Source organism: Fusarium solani (genome assembly GCF_023522795.1).
Source record: "Fusarium solani strain SB1 chromosome Unknown bctg00000005, whole genome shotgun sequence".
Classification (NCBI taxonomy): Eukaryota; Fungi; Ascomycota; class Sordariomycetes; order Hypocreales; family Nectriaceae; genus Fusarium; species Fusarium solani.
This window is the reverse complement of record NW_027072153.1, coordinates 3077434-3098609: the sequence shown is the minus strand read 5'-3', so window position 1 is coordinate 3098609 and position 21176 is coordinate 3077434. Positions and strand designations below refer to the sequence as shown.

Below are 21176 nucleotides of genomic sequence, written 5' to 3'. Positions count from 1 at the left end.
TAATGACCTAAAACACCGTGGCTCCTGCTGCGCCATGCGCCGCTCAGCTTTCATCTTAAAATACCTACCAGTGTCAAACAGCGCCACTAGAACAACAGAGCGACTCGCACAGAAATACCCCCTACATGGTCCCCATGTCAAAACCAGGGGCGATGTTGATCCGGCAGCTGTTGATAACCTTTCCGTCTCTCTTGACAATACCTATCACAACATTTAGCTTCTGGACCTTGTCTTGTGGTGTTGGGGGCACCTACAACTCAAGTCTCGACCAATCATCTTCAGATAGATGAGGAATTCCACCTTCCAGTGTCTCGTGCCGATCGGCTTGCCATTCTTGCCAATCTCTGGCTCGATGGGTTTTATAAGACCTTGTTCTTTGAGAAAATTGAAATCAACCTCGAGTGTGCCAGCCTTTTGAGCACCTGTCACAGTCTCGCGTTAGTGGTGCAGCGCTTGAGGGAGACACCCCCCGTACCTTTGTTCTTTTTGTGTGTAAATCGGTAGTGGGACTCAGTAGCAGTGTCTGAGACCCATATTTCCTCGCAGCAGATGAGAGGGTCTCCGTACTCGATGAGATGGACGGTTTCCAATGGCTTCTCGCTGACCCAATTCGGTCCTATCTTGTCTCCCTAAAGGCATTGTATCAGTACAGGAATCCTGTAAGAGTCACGGGATGGTCGCACCTTCTTCAACACCCAGTATATGGTTTTCAGTATATAGTGGTCCCCAGTGGCCCGGTTAACAGAGTAGTTCTGCCCACTGTGCTCGATGTGATCACCCCAAGGCTCCGAGCGCAAAAGTCCGTAGCTGGATCTGGCAAATCTCGCTGGCCCATTCTTCTTGTCAAGGGCTCGAAGGATGGCGCCCTGGGAGACGGCATTCACCGCCATCCTCCTGCACCTCTGCGTCAGTATCATGAGCGGGACTATAGGTAGATATGCGAACCTCTCTTGTTCTTCGAGCCGGAATAGCTTGATGGGACGAAGCCCGTGGCTCTCGCACAGACCCTCTAGAAAATTTTCCAGCCATTTCTGCAGGGAAGGGGAGCCAGCGAAACCTCCCATCAGGATGACCTTCTGTGTACTACTGTGTAAGTATAATTACGGTTACTTGAAAGAGTCTGAGACCAACATCGACATTGTAACCGTAGTTGCTTGCAGGGATTATCTGGTTCTCCAAGATATCCCCAATTTGCACAAAAAGTCTGAGAAACATTGCCTCAATATCCTTCCTGCGAACCGTCAGCGGGAAAGAGCACTTGGTCAGAAAAAGACAGGAAACTTGCGCTGAAATAATGACACAGTTGCCTTTGAGACCTTTCCCTGGCTTGAGGTTTCCGGAGACAAAGAGAGAAAGCTTTTTTTTGTTGAGGTAGATGTCCCAGCACCGCTTGTGGGTGGTCTCAATGTTGACCATGATATGCTCGACAAGACCCCGAATGGTGACTCCATTGACTTCCAGCTGAGTTTGGTTCTCGAGCAGCTTGAGGAGGTGCTCTCGGAAGTACTCGTTAAGGTAGCTGGACCCGCAGAGCCCGCCTGCTGTTGTGAGACTTGGGCTCAGAGGCATGCTAGGGGTTACCTACCACCATGAGGGACTACCTCCTTGCTCAGTCTCAGCGGGAGTTGATTTTCGATTTGATAAGTGACAGCATCGACGGTGCCGCCACCTGGACTTGTTAGTCATGTGTTTCTCACGAGTCTCAAGAATCATACCTGCGTCCAAGAGAACAAACGTATCCCCACGCTGGGGAGGTAGTCGAATCAGCCAACTTGGAGCTCACAGAGGGGTTCTGAAACTCACTCTGAAAGCATAGTTCTGGCTCACCATGTACGTTGCTGCAGCCTCTGGCTCAGAAACAATGAACAATCTTTCAATACTGTTGTTTTCAGTGTCAACACCCGGGAACTCGGCGCGGTCCATGGCACGTGCCAGGCATATCTGCATAGTGCGAAGGACCTTGGGGTCCCATATGGCAGGGACACAGAGGACGATTTCAAACTGCCAGCTCTCATCGATGCCTTGTTTTGCGAGCTCAGACTTGGCGTGAGCTAGCAAATGGGAGAGGAAGTCGGTAATAGGCTGGTAGTCGTTTTTGATGACCTTCCTCTTGCAAAGTGGCCTCAGAGTCTTTCCGAGGTGAGTTCGAACAGGCTTGGTAGTCGCGCTCTTATCCAGCAAGAGCTTGAAGCGTGCGAGCGGACAGGTCATCTCGTTGCTGTGGGCAGTAGGGATGGACCAGAGATGGCCGACTTGGTATCCCCAGCGAAAGCTCTGCGGATCATCGGCGTCCTCCTCGTCATCGCTATCATCGGAGTCACCATGGTTTTGATCACGCATGAGGACGTCGCCCTCAGTGTCAGTCGCGTCTTGGGAGATGGTGGCTTCTTGCTTGTAGTAGCGTGAATTGGCGGGATACATGCCCTCAGTAGGAACCTTGTACCACATCGGGTCGTCCTGGCGACAGACCATGGCGACGTCAGGGAAGTTCCCAATAGATCGGATGGAGCGTGGATCTATGGAGTCCGGGGAGCAGCCACGGGGTATCTTGACGGCGGAGACGGCTGACGCAGTGGTGCCAAAGTCGACTGAGATGATACAGCGATTCAGGGTGAGATCATGAGTTGACTCAAACAGTCGCTCCACATCCTCTTCGTTCAATTTCTGGGAGGAGATTGGCTTGCCCAACGAGCAACGTGGGCGGCGCCCGGGTCTGTCACGACTGACCGGGGTGGGTAGTGGCATATTAGCGAGCGAGGTTTGAATAGACTTGACTATGAACAAAGAGATGTAGTCGTAAGAAAAAAAAGAATTATTCACGAGGGCGAAAAGGCTCCCATTTTACGTCCAACAGTCTGCAACGGTGTCACCTTGTTTCCTCAAGCTTGTTTCTCCGGGAAATCAGGCTCCCAAGGCATGAAATTTTTTCATCACGGCAAAGTGCATTTCCTCTAAAGCAAGAGTGTCATTGCAATCACACTGTTTGTATCCGTCGGCCAATCATCGTTGCCCGTCATTTGTGAGACGTGAGGTGAGTCGGCAATATGGGAGCGCCACTTTACAGCCAAGAGGACAAGCGTGTTTGTTACGCGAGGGTGAAGAAACTGATCTGTCCCCCTCTCATTTTGCCAAATTTCTTCTATTGTTTTGACTCATGCCATCATGGAGAAGACACTGGCACGGAAGAATGGGAGGGTCTGGAGCGACAGCAGTCGCCTTCAACTCCTGGCCTATCTCAACTGGTGTGCCACCTACAGAGAGAACTTGCTCCCGACGGCTGAAGATCACCTGAAGCGAGTCACTGGCAACGACTTCACGCAGACACAGATCCGTCGCAAGCTTCGACTCGAATGGAGAAATTATGGACTATGTGACAACTTTGACGATGTCTTTACCCAGGGGACGCCCAGCCTCGACCTATCCGACGAAGAGCAAAACGAGATTCAGGCCATATTCACCGGTCTTCTTCATGGTCCACACGGGTTGCGTAGCAACACTCGGGAGACCCGGACTCAGTCTCGGGCTGCGCTGAACAGCGTCAGGACCTTAAGGGCCAGGGGTCCGGCCATCAGGCTCAAGCTGACCAACAAGAACTCTCCGGTAAGTCTTGTCTGGTTGAAGTGTTGGTGCCGCATCTAAGTAGCGATAGACACGGCCAGAGGCAAGGCCCCACCTTCTGGATTACAGCGTCAACGACGAAGGCGACGGGGGCAACGATGTGAATTCGATCGACATACTTGACACTGAAAGCGAAGTTGGCGAACTGTCGTCCCCTTGTCCTAGCCTTCAAAGTGCTCCGCATAGCCCAAGCCCGACATCAAGCCCCAGTACAACTAAGCAACCTTTAGACGACGTAGCAGCTCTTCAAGATGAGGTGTTGAAACTCAAGGGCCACAACTTGACCCTCCAGAACCGAGTCTCTGAGCTGGAAACGGACCACGAAGAGATGCGTCACCTCCGCGAGTCGACGAACGGGGACATTGACTATTGCAACCGAATGGTGTACATCCTGGAGAAACGAAACAAGGCCATGTCTGCACATTCTAGCAACGTCGAATATTCCAAGGCACGAAGGCCTGGCCTGCCGGAGAGCACCATCATGCAAGAACATCAGGATCTCTACCTCGGCATTCTAAACGAAGCTCAGGCATTCTCCCGAGGTGACAAAAGCTCAAAGATTAGTAACAATAACCAAAATGTACATCCAGCGAGGGGTTGGGCAATGAAGGCCTCTGGCTGGGACCTTCATCCTCTCTTATGTCACTACATGAGTGAGAAGATCCCTAGCTCAAGGCTTGTTGCAGCTCTGGTTGCGGCCGGGATTTTCGACCTCGTTTTTGAACGCGCTTTTCCAGATGTGTTGGGCGTTGAGAGTCCACTCATGAATGGGTACAGGAGACACATCTTGGCCAAAGGTAAGAGCACGTCGCATGTTCCTGGAACCTGAGACTAATAAATTCTCCAGACGGATCCGAGGCCCTCCATATGGCCGATCTCGCCGCACTTGAGTCTCTCACACGTAGAGATAGTGACGGCAAAGATAGACTTAAGGAGCAGATGATTGAAGAAAAGGTCGAGCACCTTTCCGAGTTTATGCTACAGAGCCTAAACTTCTGCATCACGGCAAAGAGCCAGGTCACGACCCCAGACGGCGACACGGCCATGCAAGAGTCCCCCGACCTCGACAACCCGCTGAGAAAAGCTTTGAGCCTGAAGTTTGCACTGACTACTTCAATGACGCGTCTCAAGTTCTACTTCTTCTTGCCCGGGCACGACATTGATGAGACAAGCATGGAAAAAGACGACATGTCGAGCGATGGCTGTGTTGTAAAGTTGTGCCTACTTCCGGCTCTCTTCTCTGTGCCGAGGGATAAGCTTGACACGAGGATTGAAGAGTCTCGATGGGAAGTTGAGACTCATTACGATAGATGTCTTACGGAGGCGATGGAGGAAGAGGTGGCATCTCTCCGCCTTGTTGCCAAGGCCGTTGTACTTACTTGACGGGGGTACTTGCAGTTGAAGGAGTACTTGGTTTGTATCTGGTCACAATCTCACGTAGTGGATATATATTCTCATGCAGTAGATGGACAAATAGATGATGCACAGTACTGAGGTGCGCAGCCAGTCCCCCAATAGGTCCTGCGCCACGATCGTTGTAGACTGGTTGTGCCTCATTTCAACACGTGATATTTATCAGTCAAAGACGCTAGTATCCGGCTGAAAGTCTATTTTTCGACACCGCTTCATTCTGCGGTAGTTACCCGTCCAGGGCGGGCCGCGTTTCAGGAGAGGGCAACAAGCCGACATGACGGGACAACTCGTATCCCGTTGGGAGATCTGTAGAATCTGATGGAAACTGTAAATATGATTTGATTGGTTCTTTTGGATCCCGGTTGAGACACCAAGCAGGCTGTGAATCGTGGTCGGCCTCCCGCAGGACTAAAGCCAGATGTTTGCAAGGGGGTTGTCATGAAGTGGATGGCCAGCCGGCGTCACCAGCCTTGCTAAATTGGTGCTGGGTAAAATAAATGGCAAACCAAAAACTCCATTTCGTTGCTCTATTGCATATTTGCTATTGGGAGTCGACTCCTCCCTCAGTGCTGAGCCTCGATGGCCAGCAAGTAGGCCGCAGATATCGGTTTCAGGTGGCTGAAGGCCGATAGTTTGTGGTCTTTTCGCGCCTAAAATGCCCAATGAACAATCCATGACGTAGTAAAAAAGGTCATTGTCCAATGGTGAATGCGAACGGGCGGCTTGTTCGTTACGGGAGGCAGAGTTGCTCGCCTGGTGGCTTATGTGGGAGGCCGACCAACCGAGCCCAGGAACCTTATAGCTTTAGCACGCCTTTTCGATTTCAAAGAGCAGCCCATGGCCCATGATTCTCTGGTATCCATCCATAGATCTATTCCCAACATCTCTACCCGCTATCGTGCACATCCAAGTTCCCCAACAACACACACGCGTTCCCCACGATGACCAGCAACGACAGCGATGAAAGCCGTTCTCGTGGCAACATCTCATCAGACATGGATCTTGAGAAAGATGTCAGACCAGAGCATTCGTAAGAATTTCTCCGCTTTCCCCCAAAGCTCGTGTTAGTAACCGACCATTACAGACCTTATGCCAGTGAAACCTGCGCTGTCTTGTTTCGGGACGGGAAGAGGCTTTACATTCCGAGAGATCTTCTCAACCAAGTCGAGCCGATCTCTCGCTCTCTTTTTAGGGGCGGCCCTAAACTCAAGGCCCATTTCACCGATATCACTTCCGCGACCGGTCATGTTCTATTGCACTTTCTGGTATGCGGTGTCTACCAATGTCTCAGACCCGAGGGCGACAGCCTGGAGAAAAGGCGAGCTTCTGAGTTTAAGACTGCTCTTGACGTATACGTCGCGGCCGACTCGCTTCAGCTCCCTCGCCTCCGCGATCTCGCGCGAAGAGAAATAACCAGGGTAGGCGACACGCTCAGTCTGCCGTCTATCATATCGGCCATCGAAGACTCCGACGTGTCTTTCAAGACGCTCCCCGGCGTCATCGCGTATGTCGAATCTCGTATCCTCTCCTTCGGCGAAGAAGCGACACCTGCGGCTATCGACAGCATGCTCTCTGAGCTCGAGGGGCCAAACACACTGAGCCGGACCCTGTTGAAGAGTATGGTGCTCCTCAAGAGTTCAGAGTTGTTCAAACAACAACAGGAGCTCGACGAGAATGAGGGCCAAGTATTTTTCGGGGCTCCCGAAAATGTGCTGGAGGATAAGATGAGGAAGAGAAGGATGTCGCCCACAGAGCAGGCTATGAAAGAGGCTGAGGCGAAAGCCGAGACTATATCCAAGGAGAAGGAAATGCTTCCGTTGGCGGAAAAAGCCTTTTCTGAAAAAGAGGAAGCCTCCCCGGCAGAGGAAGCACCTGCAGCGGAGGCAGATGAAGAACCTGCAGCGGAGACAGATGAAAAGCCTGCAGAGGAAGCTGTTTGGGAAACACAATCCCGTCTTGATAAGGAGGAAATCTATGCTCTGATTGATAAACAGGCTCAAAGGGGGGGCAGGCTGTTGAAGAGAGACAGAATGCGCCTTGAGTTGCTTCTTGGAAGGTCCCCAACTCGAGCCGACCTGGCTCAACCCGAGGCGGCTGCACTCCCGGCCATGGACGGTAAGTTGTCATCCCCTCTGCCTATTCGAACCTGCAAGCCTAACCGTATTATCCGCCAAGATAGACTGACTCTCGACCTACCAAAATCTTTAAACGTAGGGGGAGATTATTGGGAAACTGCATCCTTAGATAGGCCCGGGTCGAGAAGCTCCGAGACCTGGAGTTTTGCGGGAACCCCAGCCTCTCACTCTAGCCAGGTTTCTCCACAGCTCGAGGCATCAAAAGTTGACGCAGAAGGGAAGGAAGAAGACTTTTGGGATGCCCTTCTCAAAAGAGGAACCGGGGTAGGCCGTCGTAGGTGAATCCCATGGTTTGGTGAAGAATCTCCGGAAGGGTCATGTAGGTACTTTCTTTTAACTCTGGGTCTCGGTTCTCAATGTGTTGCTTGAACATGGAGCATTCACTCGTTCGTTGCGCTGTCAACTGCCGCTAAAGAAATCAATGGAAGCCGTTCAAATTGAAGAAACACGGTCCTTATTGGGAGCTTCTCCATTGAAGATGCGAAACCCACGTGAATTGTTTGCATGATTTGGCTGGTATCTCGCATCATCAAACACAGGACTACGCAGGTGGTTATTCAAAGGCTACTGTTTATGCCAACTTTACCAAGGTGGCCTGGCTTAGTGACCTCGCTGCCTTACAAAGAGCTTTTGGGAACTGTAGTTTCAACAGTGGTGGTTGACCCTGGAGCAGGGATGAAGAACAGTCTGTATAAACTCTTGGTGGCTTGGAGAGGTTAAAAACTCCTTCATTCCTCATCGCGGAGATAGAATCTCTCGGATGGGAGAAGCGGTTGAGGCTATGAAGCTGCACCTCGTGTTGAGACTGCGAGTCTTGAAGTTAGCAGTTGTTGTGTCACTTTTTGCACTCTGCCTGAACCTCACATGACTTTTTTTCAGCACCGTACAGTTTCACATGGATGGGGTCAAACAATGGGCGACCGACTAACTAAAATTGCCATCGGGCAAAGTTTCTGCCCACGTTCCGTTGGCTCCATCGCGTCTCTCTGCATGAGGCTTTCTAGGCTTGCATGGTGACATCGCATTTTTCCGAGGCCGACCAGTGCATTGGTAATGATTCACCAAACGTCTTATAATGTTGCTTCTCCCCCTCTTTTCCTCCCTTTGGATAATCTCTAATCACGATTCCGCGTTTTTCACTGTCAAAGACAGCAAGCATGCCGTTCGACGACATATACTCTGTTGCCGATGGCACCTGTGGTGACAATTTGGAATCACAAGATGATGAAAGACCCTTCCTCTTGTCTTCCGAATCTAAAGATCCGGGCCAGGACTCGGACGTCGAGGTCGTGCAGAACCGGCCCCAGCGCTCGTTAGTCTCCCTATTCCCCCACCCCAACTCAGTAGTCCAGACTAACAACACCCTGAGACCATATGCGAGCGATATAGTCGCCCTCAGATTCAGTCCCAGCCAAACACTTCGCATCCCTCGTCAGTTCCTGGAGAAAACCCCGCTTGCCGCTCGTCTCGCGTGGTGCGAACCGCCCAACGAGATGGATCTGGGATTCATCCAGTTCGATGCCGGCCACGTCATTGTGAACTTCCTCGTGACGGGTAGATACCAGTGCCTCGAGCCGTGGGGAACCACTGCCGCCGGAAAGTACTCCTCGGAGTTTAGAACTGCACTTCGCGTTTACATGGCTGCCGAATCTCTCGGCTTGACGGAGCTCTTCAAAGTTGCACAAGATGAAGTCAAGAAGGCTGGAGACAAGTTGAGCTTCCCCCAAGTTGTCGACAACGTCCACTTTCTAGACCCCTTCCATGCACACTTTCCGTGGATCGGCGAGTATGTCCAGTCTCGCATGCTCTCCTTTTGGGAGAGCACCACAGTCGAAGAGGCGACCAAGATGACGTCTGACGTCTTGGGCCCTTCTAATCTACACAAGATACTCATCAGCGGGCTACTGAAGATGAAGGCTTCTTCCAAATGGTCTCCGGGGCATGAATCGACCATCAGAGATATGAAAACCCCGGGAGGTCGCGTTGAAGAAGACTTAGCTCCTCCCAGCCAGATGCTTGAGAGACTAAAGATTACGAATGAAAAGATGGTGAAGTTTATTGCAGAGCTGGAGAAGGTGGTAGTCTTGCAGGAGAGGATGAAAGAGAAGTCAGGTTCAAGCAGCTCGCCCAAACAGCAGGACGAACCACGCCTTCAGATGCCTAAGGTCACCCTCCTCCAGAAAACGCCGGATATGCCCCTGAAGAAAGGGGTAAAAGTGGTCGAACAGGAAGCTGTCTTGGAGCAATGCGAACTGAGATCCCTCATGTCTAAAAGTCTCGACAGGGGGTTTTCCTGGGCCGACCAGAAACGCCTTAACCTACTTGAGCAAAAAAGCCACAGAAGGGCTGACGTCTTGAATGCGAAAAGAGATTGGGACCGGATTGATCTCCAACAAGAGAAGGCGGACGCAGCTTTCAATGATGCTATCAGCATGCGTAAGTGATTCCGTTTCAAGGGATGATGCTAAGGTCTTGTGTATATCACTGCTAATGCTATCTTTTTCCGGATATCCAGAAGGAATGTTTCGCGAAATTTGGCGCGACCATTCCTCAAACCTGAAAAAGATCATTTTATTCCGGGCACTGCGCAAGAAGTACCACTCCGAGAAACTCGAGGCGATGGCAAGAAGGAAAGCTGCGGTGGAACGGTATCAATCCCCCACCTCGGAACCCGATCAGGGTCGTTATTCGGGAACAGTGTGTAGTGAAGGCAGCTCTTGTTCATCTCTATCTACGGGCCAGAAGACTCCTGAGTCGGGCGACGGATGGGGCACTGCTGAAGTGTGTTTGGAACTGGAATCTCATTTGAGTGGGGGGAGTTGGCGCGGTTGCGTCTCATGCAGGAGGCTTGTGATGGAGACTATCCAAGACATGGTTACTCTGCCGGAATTGGAAGTGTCTGAGTATTAGTGCTTGGAGGTTTGGTGGTCTGCTACATGTTCTTTGTTTGGTAATGGACTTGGTGTTTTCGTCTTGGCTTCAACCTCCGTTTGACTTTAACGTTAAAATCTGCGTTTGTCTTCATTCTAGCAACGAAATTGTGCACAATGAATGGCAAGTAGAACAATTCGTTGCAAAAAGATTAAGAAAACTATTGGGATTTTAATAATACTCTTAGCTCGTATGGATTGGAAGAAGAAGAAGGCACTCAGCTCAAGCCTTAACCTCGGGTGTTTCCCCTCTTCTCCACCCGCTCAACTGAGGGGCTCACAAAGTCCCGCTCCCATGATCTCATCACCCTCTACAACCATTGAAAGGGACGTTGAAGAAAGGTTTGGTCTTATATCCCAGAAACATAACTTTAACTCGATATGGCAGAGCCACTAGAGCAGCAGACCATTGCCCTCATCGGCCTCGGCACCATCGGCCTCTCGTTCGCCGCGTTGCATCTCCGGTACTCGAACGCCAATCTACGGCTATATGATGTACGAGACGACCTTGAGCATCACATCTCTACTCTTCTGCCGGTATATCTAGAATCAGTGAAGAAAGAAGCGGCAGAGACCTTCTCTGTTCAGGAACTCATATCCACTGGACGGCTGTCGATATGCTCCTCTATCGAAGAGGCATGCTCAGGTGCAACCATTGTTCAAGAGCAAGGCCCCGACAAGATCGAATTCAAACAGTCAAACTGGGCTAGCGTCATCAAATATGCGCCTGCAAACGCACACCTATGGAGCTCAACATCTGGCATCTGCGCTTCCAAGCAGGTCGAGCATCTTGAGGACAAGACAAGAGTTCTAGTGGTCCATCCATTCAACCCAGTAAGTACTATCGAGTTGGGCATGATTATAAATCGGATATTGACGTGGGACAAGCCGCATATCATGCCATTGATCGAGGTGGTGCCGTCTCCCCACACCACACCCGAGAGAACCCAGTTTGCTATGGATTACTTTAATGGTCTTGGCTCAGGCCATCGCCCCGTCAAGATCAATAAAGAAACCCAAGGCTTTGTTGGAAACCGTCTGGCCTTTGCTCTCTTCCGCGAAGCTTGTCATCTCGTCGCCAATGACGTGGTCTCGGTGGAGGATTTAGACACCATCATGGAAAACAGCCTAGCACCAAGATGGGCCGTGGCCGGTCCTTTCAAGACATACAACAGCGCCGGGGGAACTGGCGGTATAGGAGCATTTATGCATCACTTGGCTGGAACTATGGAGGCGTGCTGGGACGATGTCGGAGATATAACCTTTAAAGGAACATCTGCCGGGGCTTCGGCCCCACGTCCGAGTATCTCGGCAGAGACTGAAGACTGGACAGAAAAGGTTTCGAGACAAACGGAAGAAGCCTATGGAAGACCAACTGCGGACTCGCTGGCGGAGAGGGATCGAAATCTACAAAAGATTATCCAGGCTCAGCCAAGTAAGAGATAGTATAGGACGCAACCCCCAGGGGTCCAGTTTGCTGTAAACCCCTTAGGCTAGTTTATCCTCTTCCCACTTCTTATCAATCACGCCCTGGAATCATCAAACACTAGATCATGCTAGCTGGTGATCGGACCTTAGTTGCACCGCTCGAACCCACTCCACGAAGCTATTCCCCTTCCGCTTAGAAATACAAGCCAAGAAAATCACGGAATCGCCCATGTTGCTATCGATATATGTTTCATCCCAGCATGGACCCTCCCCGGATCCGGTCTAGTCTCCCGGAAAACCGCGCACGTTTCGGACGAAAAACCGGCCGAACCTCGATTTGTCAGTATCTGGCGGTTTCCCTGGGCCGAGGCTCATGCCATGGATTAGATAAAGAGTGGGCTAACTGTTGCCGATCTAACAGACCGCTGTGGCGATCGGGAGATTTACGGTGTTTGCGTTGCATTGTCGTGGGGACTAGAGGTTGCAGGGGTTCTGAGATGCTCGTATAAAAGGGGCCTGGAGTCATGATACAAGATGCCATATGGAACTGCAGGTGCTTTGATATTAAGTTTCTCTCTTCAACTTTAGAATACTCAAAATGGCTGCACCAAGATATGGCTCACCAGGTGTTGATCCTGCACCGCTCTTTGAGCCCCTAACCTTTACACCCTCTGGACGCACCGGACCGAACCGCTTCCTCAAAGCCGCTACGTCTGAACGACTAGCCTCATGGGACCCCAAGGACGAATCAGCCCGAGGAATCCCCTCAAAGCAACTCATCACCCTATACAGAAGTTGGGGTGCCGGCGGATGGGGCCAGATTCTCACGGGCAACATCGCCACCGACGCCGTGCATCTCGAAGCAGCCGGTAACGCCATTGTCAAGGCAACCGATCCCTTTGAGGGTCCTCGATTTGAAGCTTTCAAGGAACTAGCAGCTGCTGGAAAGGAAAACGGCAGCCTCTTGCTCGGCCAAATCACCCATGCAGGTCGTCAAGTCGAATCCTGGATACAGCCCAATCCCATCAGCGCTTCTGCGGTCTCTCTAAAGGAGTCCGCCACGGGTCGTACCTATGGTGAAGCACGAGAGGCCACCAAGGAAGATATTGCCGCCATCATCGAGGGATTCGCTCACGCCGCAGAGTACCTGGAAAAGGCTGGCTTCGATGGCATTGAGCTTCACGGTGCTCACGGTTATCTAATCGCTCAATTTCTCAGCCCTCGCACTAACAAGCGAACCGATGAGTACGGAGGCAACCTCGAGAACCGTTCCCGGATCGTCTTTGAGATTGCCAACGAGATCCGAAAGCGCGTGAGCCCCAAGTTCATCCTAGGCATCAAGATCAACTCGGTCGAGTACCAACCAGAGGGTATCACACTCGACGACGCCAAGAACTTCAGCATCGCGTTGGAGAATGCCCATTTCGACTTTATCGAGATCTCCGGTGGAAACTATGAGAAGCTAGCATTCAAGCACGTCAAGGAGGAGAACCGCAAACGCGAGAATTACTTCCTTACCCAGGCAGAGGAAATCATCAAGTCCCTCAAGGGAGAAACCAGAGTATTTTCAACTGGAGGATTCAAGACGACCGAAGGCCTTGTCAACTCCCTCGCCACCCTCGACGGCGTGGGTATCGGGCGCGCAGCCTGCCAGGACCCTGGACTCCCCAACGCGATCAAGAACGAGGGCGCAACCGGAGTTTTGAAGCAGGCGTATGATGAAGAGGGTTTCCAAGCGATGGCTCTTGTTTTTGTGCTCATCAACCAGATTGCAAACGGGTTACGGCCAGTCGACTTTTCGGTGCAAGAGAATGTCGATGAGGCTTGGGAAAAGGCAAAGCAGCATTTGCAGCGGGTCGCAGAGGACAAGGAGCATTATGTGATCTAGATCAAGCGATAGATACAGGAGTATATAGAGGAAACTGCTTTTCGGCCATGAATTGACTGCTATTGCAGACAAAATATCCGCCCCCTTATCGGTCCAAGTATTTTTCAGTTGTAGGACATCGTGGAAACACAAGACTAAAAATACAACTGGCAGGACCTTAATTCATAGCCTACCAGGACTTGAAACAACTCCTGTTGAGCTGGCGGTTATGATTTGTTGCGATTCGCCAGGACAATCCGTGCACTCGCTCTGCAGGCCCAGGGCCGTTTCGTTTCAGCTGAGGGATCGGCCTATGAATAGCTCCGGGGTGGATCCTTTAATGCATATGCCAACTGATCACCGTACGTTGGTTGCCAAATCAGGGGCATTGTTCAGGCACTGCGTTGATCTCTTCGCTGAGCAGCTGCATTGAAGATTAAAGGAGGAATGCAGGCTCGATTTCAGGCAGATCGAGATGCCGCATTGAGCTTTGAGCCCTGTTTTTGATCCATTTACAGCTCGAAAACTCGTATCTCTGCCTTTGACCATGCGTCATTGCAACCACCTTGGAAAATGCCTACTTCCATGCCCCTTGTCCTGTCCTCTGAGTTGTCAGTTACAGCCAAGCGTGCCGCAGCAGGACGCGCTGGCCGGATTTCCCCACGGCCTTACATGACGTTCTAAGACCTACCGTTCGCTGGCAAAGACGGCAAAGGCTGCGATTCCCTTAAAAGGCTTTCATCCCGGAAGCAGAGCAACCAACAGCAAGGAACCAGTCAGCCGAGATTCTCGCTGTTGACATCAACATGGAACACTTTCAGGCATTCTCAGCAGTGGCCATGGGTTTGTTCATTTATTTGTCACTGTTCATGACCACTGTCGTTGCGGCATCAATCGATGCTTGTCCAGGATACAGCGCCTCGAATGTCGAGGAGGCAACCAATGGGCTCACAGCTGATTTGGCCCTCCGTGGTGAGCCTTGCAATGTCTACGGCGTAGACGCGCCCGAGTTGAAACTTGTGGTGGAGTACCAGACAGGTGGGTTTCGTTATCAGTACTCTAACCTATGATGCTCATTTTGAACAGACAAGCGGCTACACGTAAAGATCTACGATGCGGGAGAAAAGGTTTACCAAATCCCCGAGTCCATCATCCCTCGACCCTCAAAAAGCAGCAGGAAGATTGAAAAGTCCGACCTCGTTTTCGACCTCAAAGAAGAACCTTTCTCGTTCACGGTCTCTCGGCGCGACTCGAAAGAGGTCTTGTTTGATACAAGCGCCGAAAATTTGATCTTCGAGTCTCAATATGTTCGACTGAGAACAAATCTCCCCAAAGACCCAAACATCTATGGCCTGGGTGAGCATTCCGACTCTTTTCGGCTCCCTACAAATTCCTCCTATCGAAGGACGCTGTGGAACCGAGAGGCAATCGTGATTCCGCAAAACACGAACCTCTATGGAAGTCACCCCATGTATCTTGAGCACCGAAAATCCGGCAGCCATGGTGTTTTGTTGATGAACTCGAACGGAATGGACATTGACCTCAACGTCACGCCAGAGGGAGACCACTTCCTCGAGTACAACACGATTGGAGGCATTCTTGACTTCTACTTCTTTGCTGGTCCCACTCCGACAGAAGTCAGCAAACAGCATGCTGAAGCGATTGGTCTGGCAGCCATGATGCCATACTGGTCTCTGGGTTTTCACCAAGCCAAGTATGGCTACTGGGACGTCAACGTGCTAGCAGAAGTCGTGGCAAACTACTCGACGGCCAATATCCCCCTCGAGGTCTTGTGGAGTGACATTGACTACATGGATATGCGCAAAGACTTTACCACAGACCCCGAGCGCTTCCCAATGAGCAAGATGCGAGAGCTCGTCGACACTCTACACAATCGACAGCAGCAATTAGTCATGATGCTAGACCCCGGAATCAGCACCAACAACAGCTACGAGTCTTTCCAGCGAGGTCAAGAAGCAGGTGCCTTTCTCAAAGCCGCCGATGGCTCCAACTATCGAGGCGTTCAATGGGCGGGCGAAGTTGTCTGGCCAGACTACCACTCTAAAGAGGGCCATGACTGGTGGGTTGACGAGATGGAAAGATTCTTTGACCCAGAGACAGGCCTTGATATTGACGGTGTCTGGAACGATATGAACGAAGCGTCCAACTTTTGTCCCAACGTTGACTGCGATCCTGCAAAGCATGCAAAGGATACAAACACGCCTCCTCAACCACCTGAGAATCACAGGCCTCGACCAAACACGGGGAGACCAATCCCAGGATTCCCAGACAGCTTTCAACCCAACAGCACATTAGCGAAGCGGCAGGATGCAAGCAGTGAATGGGAAAATGCTCTCGCACATAGAGACCTACTCAATCCACCGTACTCTATCCAGAACGCGATGGGTAGGCTAAGCGACCGCACCATCTACACCAACATCAGCAACCACGACGGCACCGCGCAGTACGACACGCACAACCTCTACGGCCTAACCATGGTCAAAGCAACCTACGACGGAATGATCAAGAGGAAACCCGGCAAGAGACCCTTTGTCTTGACTCGGTCAACCTTTTTACACTCCAGCGCATGGTCTGCTCACTGGTTCGGCGACAACCGATCCTCCTGGGCTCACTATCGCATCTCGATAGCCCAGATGCTCGGCTTCACGGCTGTGCACAATTACCCGATGGTGGGATCAGACGTCTGTGGTTTCAATGGAAGGGCAGAGGAAAACATGTGCTCTCGCTGGATTTTGCTCGGAGCTTTCATGCCCTTCTTCCGCAACCACGCCGACATTGCTTCCACGAACCAGGAATTTTATCTCTGGGAGTCTGTCACCAAGGTGGCTCAAAAGGCCATTGACGCCCGATATAGACTGTTGGATTACATCTATACGGCACTGCATCACGCCAGCTCTACGGGCGTACCTAGTGTCAACCCGTTATTCTTCATCTATCCATCCGACAGCAACACATTCGGCATCGACACGCAATTCTTCCTGGGAAGCTCTCTACTGGTATCTCCCGTCGTCGAGGATGACTCTCAGTCTGTTACTTTCTACCTGCCAGACGATCTCTTCTATGACTTCTGGACGCACAAACCTATCCGTGGCCAGGGCGGTCACGTCACAGTGGATAATGTCGCCTTCGATGAGATTCCCGTGTACATCCGTGGTGGAAGCATCGTGCCGCTGAGGAATGAGTCAGCCAACACAACTGCAGAGCTTCGAAAGAAGAACTTTAATCTTATAATTGCGCAGGATCGGGATGGCCATGCGGAAGGATCCTTATATCTCGATGACGGTGAGAGTATAGAAGGCAAGTCGTCAGAGATCAAGTTTGTGTGGGAAGACAACATCCTCACCACCAACGGAACGTTCGGATACCGTTCTAGCCTAGAGGTCGAGAGTATTACCATTATATCAGAAAAGGGTAGTGGTACCATATCTCTGAAGGAGAGTCTGGATAGACCGTTTGAAGTGCAGACAAAGATTGAGAGGAGAATAGTAGATCAACAGGGCTCACTGCCGTAGAGGGCGACGACTCGAGTTTATTTAATAATACTTCATTTTTAGTCCACCTTACTCCTGCGGTCCTTTATCCTTGATGACATGTTGTGAGAAAAGACATAAGAAATGCATTACCTCATTAAAAGACATGGGAAGAACATATGACACCTCCCAGCCTTGTCCCATGATACCTTGCTAGCAAACTAAACCAATCCTTCTCAATATCTATAGCTCATAGAACTTCACAACAAATTCGAAATATTCTCAACCATAGTCAAACCCATAAATTGACAGAAGAATTCCACCGTCCACATTTTAGTGCCCCAAAGCAGGCGGCGTCGGAGGCGTCGGAGCCTTTGCCAAAAGTCTCGTACTCTCACTCGTCTTAGGCGGCCGTCTATTCTTAAACTTTGCCGCTGCCCTCTTATCACTATAACAAATAAAAACCATTGTAAAAGTGCACGCAGCACCAAGGAAGCCGAAAATGCTGGCAATGACGATACCCGCGGTGCCGACCTCGTTGTGCAGCTTCATGCACACGTCGTTGCCGGAATCAGGGTGGATCGTGCACATCATGCCCGGGGCGCAGGCGCTGGATGTTATGTTTGCGGGGACGCAGCCGTGGGTTTCGATGTGGCCGTTGCGTGTTCGGGTGGAGCAGACTGTTGTGTGCTCGACGGTTGTGCTGAAGCATGATGCGCCAATCTTTTCGCTAGAATACGTAGAGTATGTGACTTGATCGCTGCTAATGTACGAAGTCTCGGTCAATTCATCGCTCGATGAGGGTTCGGTCGTTGCAGAGTCTTCAGACTCTGTCTCTGTGGGGAGAGTCTGGGTTGGCAGCGTTGGAGATGGTACGGTGACGGATGGCACGGTCGGCTGCTCAGCCGTCGACTCCTCCTTGGTCTCTTCTTTTTGCGTCGTCTCAGGCTCCTTCGTCTCCTTCACTTCTGTAGTTTTTTCGGCTTCGGTCGGCTTCTCCTCTTGGGTCGTCTCGGCGGCCTTCGTGTCGGCAGGTTCTTCCTTGGTCTCCTGTGCATCCTTTGTTTCGGCTGCATCTTTCGTTTCGGCGGGTGCTTTTGCGTCGTCCGATTCTTTGGAATCGTCTTTATCGTCTTCTGTCGCCTGGGCGGCCGCAGCGTTGGTGGTAGCGTCCGCCCGTCGGACCCATTGTCGCAAGCGTTTGACTAGCCCATGGTCGCGTGCGTCGTCATTCCAGGCAGCGGAAGAGTGTGGGCAAATATCGTCGTCCCAAAGGGCGCTGACTCCTCTCGGTTCGTGGTTTTTGTTGGAATCATGGCAGTCGATTGAGTCGGTGTCGTAACGTTCCAGGTATTCCCCTCGGGCATCGGCAAGGGCATTTGCCCAAGCGAGCAGTGCTAGCGCAGGAAGAAGCCGCATGTTTGAAAGCAATGAATGATCTGATCAGTAACGACTGTAGCACTCTGTCGGGGACGGCATTTGATATAGGCAGCCAGCGATCAACAACATGCCATCTGCCCAGGGCCTAACAAAGCATGAAAAAGATTATGATCTTCACAACATGTTTCTGCCATGAGCTGCTTTGTCAAAGCTGCTATAAAAAGATTCCACCTCCACGTCTCGTGTCCCCTTGCGTGTTCCCTGCATACGAGGGGCCATTGAGAGCCACGGGCGCAGCTTAGTCACGCCTGTGGTATTTTTAACTGGCGATTAATCAGGCGGAGTAGCCTGATGATCGCAGCTGGGTACGAGGCATTCGTCATCCGGCTCTGCGGGAGGTCGTATTCACAGCTTGTACGGGCCTACTCTATTCCGCCGTCTGTGACGTTTGAAAGGCGGTTGCAAGTCTGTCGGCCCAAGGCGGTGCGGTAGTGGAAGCTCCAGGACCTTGGCATCCACGGCATCTAAACACCCCTGGACGTCAACGGAAAATCGCCCATTCCTCTTTCAGGTCGAAAGACCGAGGCCCTCAACGGATTGGGGCAGGACGGCAGCCCCTCGTTCAGCGCTATTGTCTGCAGGGTAGAGGAAGAGGTAAAACGCGACTTCTGACACCCAACAAGACCCTCTTCTTCGCCACACCATCTCCAGAAGGATAAGTTCAGTTGGCAATTTATTGCCTAGCTGACATGACTATTGGCATGGCCGAGATGTCAATAGACCAATCATATTCTTTGCTGCTCAACGTCTCGCTTCAACAAGACTAGAATGCGGCATGCGCGTTAATCTAGAACATGCGGCAACGAGTCCAGCTAGCCACCACCCACAGATTATATCCATCATCTAGACTCATGATGATGGTCCATATAGAAGACGGGTTTCCACTTTGTTTGCACCAGGTTGGAAACTCTTCAACTCTACTTTCTATCTCATACATCTTGCTTCTCTTTCAAATTGACAGAAATGGCGTCGGTTGAGGTCAATATTCTCTCCATCACGAGGGTCTTTGACGAGCTTTCGTCTCCAATCGAGCGACTGCTTAGAAACCCAAAGGGAAAGGTAGACAGCGATGAGCAATCAATCACCCGTTTTGTCCTCGACGACGACTTCTTCTACCATGTGCAGACTTACGTCAAGACTGGCATGGAGTTCCCCGATGATGAACATCTCTTTGAGATGGTCCACCCGCCCACCTACTTCAAAACCTGGCTCCAGGAGGATGTAGAATACAGAGTGAGAATGACCTTGGAGATCAAGATCCTGCTAGCTGATTCTTTTCACCCAGAGAATGTGGCAGGGGATCACTACCGTCAGCCAGCATTGCAGGAGCTCCCTCAACGAAGCCATCTATCCCATTGTCGGCCTTTGTCAGTTGCCATACCCTAATATCGCTTTGGAAGGTCGCTAACGCTTGTTGATAGCCTACCACATTGCGGAATATGCGTCTTCCGCCGTCAACATATTTGAAGCGCTACTTGACCCGCTCCGCATCATTTCTGACCACACTATTCCCTTTTCCAGTTTCGAGGCCGAGGATGCTAGAGAAAATATCAAAGGAATACTGCAGCTCCTCCAAGATAACAGCCGCGAGACATCGAGGAGGTCGACCCTAGTTCTTAAAGCGATCGGGATAGTATGTGATATCTCATCTGGTTGCATAGGTACTCTAGCTAATCTTGTGTTGACTAGTTTGCTACCACGATTTTGGAAGATGAAGTGATCCTCAGGGCCCTGGATGAGCTATTGAGTAACCGGGTGCCCAAGGATGCAGGCGTTGATGATTGGGAGAAGCAGAAGGCCCTGCAAACTATAGGCAAGCCTGACGATTCCAGATACGATCCTTAACAAATACTAATAAAAGATGCTATTCTAGAAAAAATCAATACCTTGGCTTCAAGCAGCAAGGCTGCCCTTGCTCATATCAGCGCCATGAGGAAGGCCCTGGCTGATATCCACGGTTGGCAACACCTCCATCACTGCTCTTGAGCGACTCGCTAATCTGTCACATCATAGACGCGCTGGTCATGATGGATACAACTGCCGAAACCATGATCAGGGCTGTCTCCCTTCTAAGTGACCAGGTCCGCCCGGAGAGTGCAGGTTACGGTGTGGTTGGGACAAAGCTAGAGAAGGCTGCCGGGACTTGCAAGCAGGTTTGTATGCCCCCTCGCGGACCTAAAGTGTTGGAACTAATAATTGGAATCCAGGTTGTTCAGCTCGCGCGAGAGTTTGCGAAGCAGGCTACCCCATCTTAAGGGCACTCGCTCATTCACGGCCTGGAATGCAGGATGCGCTGGAAGTCATTTCTGCAAAAAGGCAGACGTTATTTATCTATGCCAGATCTTATTTCATGACCACATGGTCTCATTTGTCGTTCGTAAAGAAAGCCTGGCCCTTGGACATTGAAAGATCATGCCTGGCAAACACGGTTTTTTGAACAACACAACTTCTTTAACAGGCATTGTAAGGAGCTCCGTTGTGTACTTGATTAGTGGGAATAAGTAGAATGCTTGCGGGAGGGAGATGGCAGACATCTCGATTGTTGTTTAATAGTTTAAAGTTATTACTTCTCAGGGAACCCTGATTGGACAATGGTTCAGCTGAACGCATAGTGAATGATCTATGCGCGATGCTGATGCCCGCTTACGATGGTACCTTTGAGATAAGCTGACAGCATCGGAGGCCTCGAGATTAGCTTCGCCCTGGCCGTCAGCCCCATCACTAGCAGTTTAGCTTGATGGAAGAAAGAGAAGAATGCCGAATGCCTGGTGTAGTATATATATCGAGGACTTTCCGCCTTGAGAGTTGACTACGCTCCACGAATAAACACATTGCCCACATCGCCATCTTCGAC

At 51.1% G+C, this 21176-nt stretch overlaps 9 protein-coding genes across 9 annotated transcripts; 7 read left to right on the top strand and 2 right to left on the bottom strand.

Annotated features, from left to right (window-relative positions):
- Positions 1–121: 121 nt before the first annotated feature.
- On the bottom strand, positions 122–2745 carry MRS44_009439 (uncharacterized protein; the record flags this gene model as incomplete). Its single annotated transcript, XM_065621290.1, has 9 exons — positions 122–201; positions 255–422; positions 476–629; positions 684–894; positions 946–1076; positions 1132–1538; positions 1586–1669; positions 1716–1746; positions 1804–2745. 9 exons carry the CDS (start codon positions 2743–2745, stop codon positions 122–124), a joined length of 2208 nt encoding a protein of 735 aa, XP_065477362.1.
- Positions 2746–3162: 417 nt separating this feature from the next.
- Positions 3163–5001, top strand: MRS44_009438 (uncharacterized protein; the record flags this gene model as incomplete). The annotated part of the gene is made up of 3 exons (XM_046282763.2): positions 3163–3600; positions 3650–4415; positions 4466–5001. 3 exons carry the CDS (start codon positions 3163–3165, stop codon positions 4999–5001), a joined length of 1740 nt encoding a protein of 579 aa, XP_046125341.1.
- A 971-nt stretch (positions 5002–5972) lies between these two features.
- On the top strand, positions 5973–7448 carry MRS44_009437 (uncharacterized protein; the record flags this gene model as incomplete). Its single annotated transcript, XM_065621289.1, has 3 exons — positions 5973–6061; positions 6116–7146; positions 7276–7448. 3 exons carry the CDS (start codon positions 5973–5975, stop codon positions 7446–7448), a joined length of 1293 nt encoding a protein of 430 aa, XP_065477361.1.
- An 875-nt stretch (positions 7449–8323) lies between these two features.
- On the top strand, positions 8324–9610 carry MRS44_009436 (uncharacterized protein; the record flags this gene model as incomplete). Its single annotated transcript, XM_065621288.1, has 1 exon — positions 8324–9610. One exon carries the CDS (start codon positions 8324–8326, stop codon positions 9608–9610), a length of 1287 nt encoding a protein of 428 aa, XP_065477360.1.
- An 867-nt stretch (positions 9611–10477) lies between these two features.
- MRS44_009435 (uncharacterized protein) lies at positions 10478–11542 on the top strand (the record flags this gene model as incomplete). The annotated part of the gene is made up of 1 exon (XM_065621287.1): positions 10478–11542. One exon carries the CDS (start codon positions 10478–10480, stop codon positions 11540–11542), a length of 1065 nt encoding a protein of 354 aa, XP_065477359.1.
- A 580-nt stretch (positions 11543–12122) lies between these two features.
- On the top strand, positions 12123–13412 carry MRS44_009434 (uncharacterized protein; the record flags this gene model as incomplete). The annotated part of the gene is made up of 1 exon (XM_046277740.2): positions 12123–13412. The coding sequence occupies one exon, from the start codon at positions 12123–12125 to the stop codon at positions 13410–13412; it is 1290 nt and encodes a 429-aa protein (XP_046125345.2).
- Positions 13413–14197: 785 nt separating this feature from the next.
- MRS44_009433 (uncharacterized protein) lies at positions 14198–16924 on the top strand (the record flags this gene model as incomplete). Its single annotated transcript, XM_046280354.2, has 2 exons — positions 14198–14429; positions 14478–16924. The coding sequence occupies 2 exons, from the start codon at positions 14198–14200 to the stop codon at positions 16922–16924; spliced, it is 2679 nt and encodes an 892-aa protein (XP_046125346.2).
- A 291-nt stretch (positions 16925–17215) lies between these two features.
- On the bottom strand, positions 17216–18301 carry MRS44_009432 (uncharacterized protein; the record flags this gene model as incomplete). Its single annotated transcript, XM_046277741.2, has 1 exon — positions 17216–18301. One exon carries the CDS (start codon positions 18299–18301, stop codon positions 17216–17218), a length of 1086 nt encoding a protein of 361 aa, XP_046125347.1.
- A 984-nt stretch (positions 18302–19285) lies between these two features.
- Positions 19286–20167, top strand: MRS44_009431 (uncharacterized protein; the record flags this gene model as incomplete). The annotated part of the gene is made up of 4 exons (XM_046281678.1): positions 19286–19555; positions 19608–19689; positions 19744–19955; positions 20012–20167. The coding sequence occupies 4 exons, from the start codon at positions 19286–19288 to the stop codon at positions 20165–20167; spliced, it is 720 nt and encodes a 239-aa protein (XP_046125348.1).
- Between the last annotated feature and the right edge of the window lie 1009 nt (positions 20168–21176).